The sequence below is a fragment of the Sinocyclocheilus grahami genome, unplaced genomic scaffold (genome assembly GCF_001515645.1).
Source record: "Sinocyclocheilus grahami isolate Dianchi unplaced genomic scaffold, SAMN03320097.WGS_v1.1 scaffold654.1, whole genome shotgun sequence".
Lineage (NCBI taxonomy): Eukaryota > Metazoa > Chordata > Actinopteri > Cypriniformes > Cyprinidae > Sinocyclocheilus > Sinocyclocheilus grahami.
The window spans coordinates 1,259,342-1,269,341 of record NW_015505833.1 but is presented as its reverse complement, the minus strand read 5'-3'; the positions used below and the strand labels follow the sequence as shown (position 1 = coordinate 1,269,341).

Below are 10,000 nucleotides of genomic sequence, written 5' to 3'. Positions count from 1 at the left end.
CTCGGGATGATGTCACCGGTGACGTGCGCGATAGAATCAGTGCAAATCCTTCAGCTTCATGCCATATTCACAAACCCATCTCAGTTATTATCATTTGTAACTGATGATATCATTCGTAATGAAACAAACATGTGCTATTTAGAAATAAAACAGACCAGAATGTAAGCATTTTACATTGCTGTGTGTGAGAAGAAGATCATTTAATGCCATTGTCCTGTTAAATGAGAAGTAGGCCTAGATATTACAAAAAGTAGCTTTAGAAAGAAATATTTTATTTCATGCAACTTACAATGTATTACATTTAATCATTAAGGCTACAATGGCCTAACATAAACTATGAAACACAAACAAAGATCATTTGAGAAACATCTCAGTATTTTTGTTCATACAATCAAAGTCATTGGTAACCAAATCAGCTTGGTCACCAACAGTCTTCTTTTTCTTATAGTTACAAACATTCTTCATTATTATTATTGTTATTTTTATGTGGGCATATGTATCCATAAAAGAAAGTAAGGGATACAGGTTTGAAACATAATGAGGGTGAGTACATGATGACCTAACGTTTTATTTATTTTATTATTATTATTAATGAAATGATATTCTAGATAAGAAACTAAACTGCCAGTAGGTGGCATGCTTGTCGTGCTTGTCATGTGACACAGCAACCACAATAGCACTGTATAACTGATATAGGCTTATGTTTTATTTTATTTATTTTCATTTTTATTTGAAATATTTCCAAACGTGTTAACTATATCAGGAAATATCTCGATTCTCAAACGTGTAAGTAAATGCGTTTTGCAGCAGATTGTTATTTGATCTACAATCATACAAAGTAGAGTAACAGTGTAATCTATTAACTACACATAAAAACCCGACTTTTTACTTAAGTAGGCCTACCAGATATGGGTGTCATGCCATCAAATATTTTTAATATGACAATAATGTGAATTTAATAACAATATCGTATTATAACACTTTCATTTTACAGAGAGCAAAGAACATTTACATTATCGAAGCACATTTTCACTTCAGTCTAGCCAGAGTTCAGGCACTCTCACAAACTCCCATTAAAATCACTGAAGCTGTGTACACTGTGAAATTAATATCTTACATCGTACGCACATCTGCAGTCGGCGAGCGAGTGAACAAAACACTGCGTTCAGCGAAGACTCATCTGAACGTCTCTGATTGGCCCTTGCATTCATAAGCTCAACAGAATCGTTGTACAAACGTCTGTCTCTGGCTCAGCGCCAGCCAAAGCCAATGCAGATTTGAATTTAAGCAGCTGATGCTGTGCCGCACTGAACTATCTAATCACACCGGTGTGATTGCATCAAATATAAAACAATATTATTCAGCTATTACCCTCACTTTGAATGGGCATGACGCCTCTGTCATTCATTCATTCATTCGATTCGTTCAAAACCTGGATTCATTCAGGAATGAAGTAAATGGCTCTCTTTATGAACAGACCATAGAATTATCAGTTCACGCGATTCGTTCAAAACCTGGATTCATTCAGAATCGATTCACCGCTGTGTGCTGCTCGGAGACACACAAAACAGTGGCTTTATAGTTAGCCTCATATTTTCGTTGGCAAAATTTATGAAAAACACACAATAACACAATATGAACTTCTCATTTACTGAACTGCTAATTTAAAATCACATTTGCACTCGTGTTATTCTGGACAAAAACAGCACTCGTGATATCGCTTATCATATGATATAAATATGAGACAAAAACTCTTAAATATTACATTGTAAGGGCATATAACTGCATTTTATAGGCTATATCACGCAATGAGCTCTTGCCCTGCATCAATTTAAATATAAATCAGCATATATATATTTATATATATATATATATATATATATATATAAATGTGTGTGTGTGTGTGTGCGTGGGTACAGTTTCTTATCCCGAAGTAAAAATCCAATTAATTTTCTAAATAAAGGATTTTTTTTTTTATGATAACTTATAAACGGTTAAAGACAGACCTACTTACTAGGTTGTTAATCAATGAAATCTACTTTGTTTAAGCTATCTGCTTGCATTATTTCAAAAAAAAATTATTTTAAATAATTGTGTTTAGCAGCAGAATTCCTAATGATAAACTATATTACTCGTGATTCTGTAATCTCCATCAATCAGAGAATCATATCGAGAATCAAAATCAGGAAATCATGTCATAAGAGCTCTTTAGCTCCGCCCTCTCTCATGTAGCACTATACATGACGTAAGGTGCATCAAAAAGAGTAGGTAGAACTACATTTGAGTTTCAACTTACTTTGCGACTGTTAAAAAAGGTATGTTCTTTATAGCATGAATATAGTATGAATGAATGTTGCCATGGTCATGTGATGCGTGTCAGTTGCGTGGCCTCGTGGGGTAGTAAAGTGACCACTGAATGCACACACTTCAGTATCTCGCTGGAAGTAGTCGGTCATCCGGGTACATTTTGCCTACTGTTTTTCATGTACTATACATTGAGACATACTGTACTACTCACCTCATACTGTTTTTTGCATACTGTACAGTAGGGAGGTTTTCGATTTCAGACGCAGTGTCATTTCCCTACATTCTCAAACTATCAAAATATTTGTATTTGTTTGCATATTTTGCAATAAATACAAAATATATTGTTTATATAGATATAATCGACATCTTTAAATCTGTAGTTTTGTATGATTTTATATTTCTCCATTCTCGTTCACAGTGTTTAATGGGATTGTAGTTATTTCCCTCACTAAACTCTTGTATCTTTTTCTCTTTGTCTGCTTTTCTAATTCTTTTTCTGCTTCAAATCAGAGTCTGTAATGTTGTGATTCTCCTTATAGCTGGTTGGGTTGGTTCATTGCTTATAACTAGACTTTTTTTAAATTCCTATGTGAAACGTGCTTCCGGAATGTTACGCAATGGCACTGGAATTCTACTGAGGATGGGTAAACGTGTTGTTCTGTATCTCTGCATGACACCCCTTTAATTACAAATAAACAAGCGGACGTCGTGTGAAGGAAGGGAGGCTCACTGATGTGCTGAAGGACGGCTGAGTCACGAGCTTCAGCCGTGATTTCATTACAGACTCATTCCCCTCCTGCTCTCATCACGCACAGATGCTCATATCTGAAGCCCAGCAGCAGCGTTTGAACACGTCCAGCAGTCATCAGATCTGCTGTAAAGCTGGAGTCTGTCGCTTTGTTCAATGTTAAAATATGATCTCCTATTCCAGATTCATATGCAGAGTCACCGTGTATAGGTCAACTTTGAGAAAGCTGATTCTAGGTTTCAGGAGAGACTATCTGTGCATCAAATGGGGAGGACATCTCTTTAAAATTCTGCAGAAGCAAAGTGGCACAAACTTCAGCTTCAAGCACATGACAATCATTACTATTCAGATTGTGAGGAATTAGTTTATTAAAACTGCTTGGTCAAAATATTGTAACTAGAATGCTGTTTCTTTAGGTTGTTAGTTGCCTGACTGTTTATTTGAGCAGATGTATGTGTGCTAAATGCATCAAATGTAAAATGGGCCTGAAATGAACACCTGTCAAGTGCCAAATGAAACAGAATATTACAGTGCATTAATATGAAATACTTCACAGGTTAATAGTGCTATAATAATATTATGCACATAGAGTTTCATGGCAGGTAAACTGAAGTGAAATTGGAACTCAATGTCGATGTTGTGCTGGTGTGCAGATGTGAAGCATGACGTCCTGCTCAGAGATCTGTGGCTCGGATTACACTGAGCAGAGCCATGGCGCCCTCAGCAGCGGTTACCAGGGTTACGGGGTGCGTTCCTACCTGCATCAGTTCTACGAGGAGTGCACCGCTTCCATCTGGGAGCGCGATGAAGATTTCCAGACGCCGAGATCGCCGAGCCGCTGGAGCTCTGTGCTCTGGAAGGTGAGCTGCGTTCTGCTGTTTCCGTGCAAACATGTGCTTCTTTTATTTTCAATTGCTATTTTTTTTCCAATAAAATTTTCCAATGAAAACAAGATAATCTTGATAGAAAGATCATTGTATTGCAATGATTCTTGTTTTGTCTTGTTTTCATTTATAGTGAACTTTCACACCTTAAAAAGCCTCTGAGTAATAATCATGATCCCAATATTGACCAAAAAAATTATGATTATCTTACCTGCAAACTAAGCCATTGACATGCAAATCCAACTTTTTTGAGGGGCTTATGAATGTGTATCAGGGCTCGCAAACTTTCAAAATCGCTGGTAGCCCTTCGGGCAGACATTCTTCAGATTTTGGTAGCCCAAAATTAATTTAAGTAGCCTGAAAAAAAAAAAAAAAGACACCGGCTGAACTCCACTGTGGACAGATCAGCATGATTAAAAACTTCCGTGGTTGCTTTTTTTCTTCAAATAACAAGTCAAGAGTGTAGGAGTGTAACGGATCACAAAACCCACGGCTCGGATCATACTGCATTATCATATCAGATTTTGAGTAACAGGTCGGATAATTTTCCAGATGAGCAAAAAAAATATGGTTCTTTATTATTTAAATAACAGAATACTTCTTTGATACCACAGCAAAAACTAGTAGCATGCAGGGATGTAACGAGTCACTCAACTCACGATGCACGATACTGGTTTCACAAGACAATTTCTCACAATTTTTCTTTCTAACAAAATGAGATTTAAGACAAATTATAAATGAGAAGGTGTCCTTTTATTATTTCTTTGTGAAATTGAAATATGTCAAATAATAAAACTAACTTGACATTTTTAAACAAATCCCAAATCAAATAATTAAATAATACAAATAAAATAAATATCTTTATATAAACAAACTAAGGCTTTGGCTGTGCTTTTTCCATTTAAAATCAGAGGCAACCACTGCATTTTAATCATGATCCAAACAAATATGCTAAATACATGTTATTTAGATTGCAATTAGATTGCATAATTTTGAAATCTGAAGCAAAAGCAGAATGGTTTGATTTTAGCTTTGTGAATGAGACGCAGATGTCACTCTCTGACAGCAGGAGGCGCTTATGGAACAGCAGATATTTATAGGCTGCTGCCCCTTTAAGACCGAATGCACTTGATGCACTTGAGATTTCTTTCTCCACTGTTTACGTTCACTTAAGACATAACCGACTGTGTTTACGAGTGTGTATGTGTTCATTCAGATGCAAGGATACGTGAAAGAGGAATCAATTCTGTGTACACGCATTGTCTGCAACGCGGCTCTCTGTGTGCACTTTGAATGCGCGTGAATGGTTTAAAACACTTGAATGTTTAAATCGGCAAGACTAACACGTGCAAACGATCAGCTATGATCCGTCTTACCCCTACAAGCTAGTAAATGATGCAAATCAAGGAAGGAATTTAATATCACTGTTCAAGATAGCCCGTCGGGGAGGACGGTGATATGTTTTGGTAGCCCGACTGGAAAACACAATAGCCCTGGGACGTCGGGCTAGCGATTTTGCAAGCCCTGTGTATCTGAAGGGAACTGAAAAGTTTTCAGAAAAGTTTCAGTGACATTTTCTTTTTCATTTTACCTCCATGTGATGTTTATGAGTGCTTTGAATCTGGTGGTGACCGCAGTATTTCTGCTTATCCTCTGCTTGTTTTGATTAGTCATGTTTAGTCATATTTAACATGCACGCTCATTTATTAGGCTGAAATGTGAAGTTTATCATTTTATAAAACTAACTTTATTTGAAATGCAAAGTTCTTTAAATCGTGGCTTTTTAGTTTTTTTTAGTTTTGTTTGTTTTTTAAAGTTTAGGATGTTAGCATGGACATTGTTGTTGTTTCAAAACAAAGTTGCTACCTAAACAATAGCCCTGGGACGTCGGGCTAGCGATTTTGCAAGCCCTGTGTATCTGAAGGGAACTGAAAAGTTTTCAGAAAAGTTTCAGTGACATTTTCTTTTTCATTTTACCTCCATGTGATGTTTATGAGTGCTTTGAATCTGGTGGTGACCGCAGTATTTCTGCTTATCCTCTGCTTGTTTTGATTAGTCATGTTTAGTCATATTTAACATGCACGCTCATTTATTAGGCTGAAATGTGACGTTTATCATTTTATAAAACTAACTTTATTTGAAATGCAAAGTTCTTTAAATCGTGGCTTTTTAGTTTTTTTTTGTTTTGTTTGTTTTTTACAGTTTAGGATGTTAGCATGGACATTGTTGTTGTTTCAAAACAAAGTTGCTACCTAAACGACATGCAGTTCTATTCTGATATCAGACTTTTCACAAATTATTTCAGCTGCTGATTCCAGGAATTTATTTTAGAAGAAAAATGCCCTTCTGTCACCTTTGGCACATGAGTTTGCAGGCGTTTATTATAGACCCAGCCGGCACCTTGATATCAGTTTGACATCAAATATTAGTCAAGTCTTGATCTCAAGATGCTGTAACATCATTTTAAATTCAGTTTGGACGGCAGTTTCTTCCAGTGGTCATTGGGTGAAAATAGGAAGTTAATCCCACACTGAAACTGGTTTAATGTTTAATGTAGGACACTATGTTTGACCTAGATCAACTCAACGTCATGTCAAGTTTTTATCAGTTTGATTTGCAAATTTGCCCTGTTTTTCAACATCAATCGCCCGCCGCTCTGTAAAAATGCTTTTATAAAGCGGAGAGTTCCGGTGCTTGATTCTGATTGGCTGAGCCGCGTTCGAAGCTGTTATAAATGACTCTACAAAGTAACACACACCTTTGTTTACGTTTGTGTGTTGCTCGGCAACCGCTTTGTAGCAACCACAACTGTTTCTGAGGAGCTACATTGTTTGGTGGAAGAATACTGTGTTTATTAATATCATTACACTTTATTTGCTCTGCTTTATTTTGTGAAACCTTACTACGTATATGGAATAACGTTTTATAAAAGCAATAACCCCCGTGAAGCTGTGGTTTACAGTGAATTTATAACAGCTCCGCTTCGCGTCGTACCTAACAACGCCTCTTAGCTGTTATAAATTCACTGTAAACCACGGCTTCATGGGGATTATTGCTTTATTTTGGAGTTGTAAATGAAACAAAGATTACTAAGAAAATACAAGTTCAGCCTTCCTACTGTACTTCAAAATTCCACGTTTAATTCAATGTGTTGCTTGCCGTTTCTTTGTAATTATTTGTGAAACTTGCTAGGAATTTCTGAGTGGAAATAGTTCCGAGGTAAATCTTTTTCAGTGTGGTGATAAATACAGTAATAGTTTCTTCTGTGCTTCTCTCCACCAGGTCTGTCTCGCGCTCGGCGCTCTGATTCTGGTGGCGGGGTTATCCGTGCTGCTGGTGGGCTACGCCACGCCGCCTCGACTCGAAGCCTTCGGAGAAGACGAGCTGCTGTTCGTGGACGGCCGCGCGGTGCGCTTCAACCGGGCCCTGGACGCCTGTAAGCTGGCCGGGGCCGTGCTGTTCTGCGTGGGTGGCAGCGGGATGGCGGTGGGGCTGCTGCTGGCCGCCTGCTCTCAGGGCAGCTCCAAGGAAGAGCTCCGTCTGCAGCAGCGCTTCAAAGAGCGCCTCGCCGAGATCCAGGCCTCCGTTCAGCCCGTCACCCGCGCTCCCACCCCGGGAGAGGCCAAGGTTCCCGTCACGCTCTCCAAAGTGCAGAGCGTCCAGCCCGGAGCGGAAACCTGACCTCTTAAGCATCCCACGCTTCCGTGCAAAACAAAACAACAGTTCCTGGAACCGTAGAGATAGATAACACTGCACTGGCGCATATAATTCGTCTATATTGAGCAAGAGCACCGAGAGTATTTATGGTGATTAGCGTAAGCGTACCTTGTCTATCATCACTAGTGCTTCTGAATAAAGACATACAGCACAAATATACTCGCGCGCTACGGCTAGGAATCAGAACAACTTTAGGCTGCTGATATTCTTCAGAGGCGCCAAAGCATGTGCGTATTAATACCGAATAAGCAAGAATAGTTTCTCTATTACAATGACCCCAAACACACCCCTCACTGTAATCGCAGTTCCCATCGTGATACATGAGAGAAATCACTCGGTAAATCTCATAAACTAGCAGAACGGAGGCCTTACTAACGCTGTCAGCTACAATGATTTGTCATCGCTCATTCAGAAAGCGTCACGGCAGTTAAATTTTTCTCCGAATCTCTCCTAGCGAAAGCTTCGTGCTCTATTGCTACAGTCAGTCAATAGTTAGTCGACAGAACGCAATGTGTTCCAAGCCACAATACGTGCATCCATTCTGCTCAAACACATCATCGCCTGCGATATCAAGAGTGAAAATAGATTACAGTTAAGATGCGCCTGTGGGATTATGTCATGTCCTCTCTTTGTGTTGCACATCAGTCTTGCTCCATCATTAGAGCTTTCCGTACGCTAGTGTTCTGCTGGAGATTTCTTTCTGTCGGCTTTTCTTGTTTCGTGTTTCTCTTTGGCTTCATGGCAGAGTCACTGCTGTGCTTTTGTTCTCTGTAACAATTATTTTGCATAGGTATTTGCATCTTATTATTGTTATATTTTTTCTTTGATTAGCGCAAATGTTGCATGATGACAATTCAGTGAAACTTTGTAAACTGCTTTCAAGAAGGTTGATAAAGAATGAAAAACCGTCGCCGTTGCTTCTTAGTGTAATATTTTGTGTTATTTATTGATTATGAATTATCGTTGAACATACTGCATATGCATTCAGTTGTTTGAAAACGCAGAGGCTTTCTAATGAACTTAGGATAATCGAAACTCTCAGACAGGCCTAAATGAAGTCTAAAAATGTTACATTTATAATATCAGCTGCTTCGAGAATTGATTCTTCTTGTTTAAACTGACATATATGGATGTGTTTTCAGAGGTGTGTTGATCACAAACGCTGGTAATCGTCTCAAACTGTCAAAGCTTCTAGTTTGGTCGGCTCTTGGGAAGGAGACAGAAGGTATCAGAGCTGTTCTTACTCTTGGAACATGTCTATTTTTCAGCAAACAGAATAAAAATTACTGTTTGTTACCGTCTTTGTCTGTCAGTGGCTATTTCTTCCACTTGTTCACTTTAAATTTGATCATTTAAAAGCTATCAATTAATCACAGCACATCAAAACAGATCCCAAAAGCAAACAAAAAACAGTAATTTACACTCACGGTGTGCTGTAATACTATCAAAAAAATCATGATCCTAACCTTTATCTCTCTAGCAAAAACTCCGCTGGCCACACATTGATTCATATATTTTGTATGAATCATAAAAATATTGTCATCCTGGACACCGTGAGCCCAGAGACTAGTGAAGATCGTGAGTTTTTAAATGATTAGCTTTAAGTAAAAAGTGCTCATAAAAGGCTGTCGTGATTTTATTCTCTCTTGAAATCAAGTAGAGGCTTGGAGCTGGAAACAGTATTCATTAGGTGATGATAACAAGGTTCAGTCACATTAGTGAAAACCAACCGTCTTTCTGTTGATTAACTCTGTGAATTTGTGCGTCCAACTTGAACCTTATGCAAAATATGCATGTGGTAATATTTCTCTCTCACAGGACATTGGTGATTGCATGAATTCCTATAGATGCAGTCACTTTAGAGAAATGTTCTGCTAAATTTTCTGGGCAAATAAGGTCCTTTCTCCATTGTCAAGATGTTGCGACTCACAGCTCACACAGAAGTCACTCTCAAGCCAAGAAGATTTCTATTAGATTTCTAACAGTTTGAATCTGATGTGAAATTTGCATGAAGAACCTTCAGTGCACAAGCAGCATTACAGATTGTGCAGAATTTTGTTGAAATGACTGGATTTTGCTGAACAGCAGTAAATGTGACGTGCTTTAAGTGTAGTTCAAAAATGATGGCACTTCGAAAAGATTGAGAATATTATACCTAAATATTAAAATAGTGAAAATACCATATTCTCACTCTCATACAGAAGCATCACCAGATTACCTACCAGCTGTGTGTGTGTGTGTGTGTGAGTGTGTGTGTGAGTGTGTTAGGGTTAGTGTGTGTGTGAGTGTGTGTGTGTGTGAGTGTGTGTATGTGAGTGTGTGTGTGTGGGTGTGTGTGTGTGTG

The 10,000-nt window shown here is 38.2% G+C and overlaps 1 protein-coding gene across 2 annotated transcripts in view; it reads left to right on the top strand.

Annotated features, from left to right (window-relative positions):
* The window catches only part of nrsn1 (neurensin 1), an 11,749-nt gene extending 2,792 nt beyond the window's left edge, over positions 1-8,957 (top strand). For both annotated transcript variants that reach the window (XM_016242311.1, XM_016242310.1), the window contains exons 3-4: positions 3,709-3,915; positions 7,222-8,957. In XM_016242311.1, the coding sequence (XP_016097797.1) occupies positions 3,718-3,915; positions 7,222-7,620 (597 nt within the window). In that variant the 5' untranslated portion in view covers positions 3,709-3,717 and the 3' untranslated portion in view covers positions 7,621-8,957. The remainder of the gene's footprint in view (positions 1-3,708; positions 3,916-7,221) is intronic.
* The last annotated feature ends 1,043 nt before the right edge of the window (positions 8,958-10,000 follow it).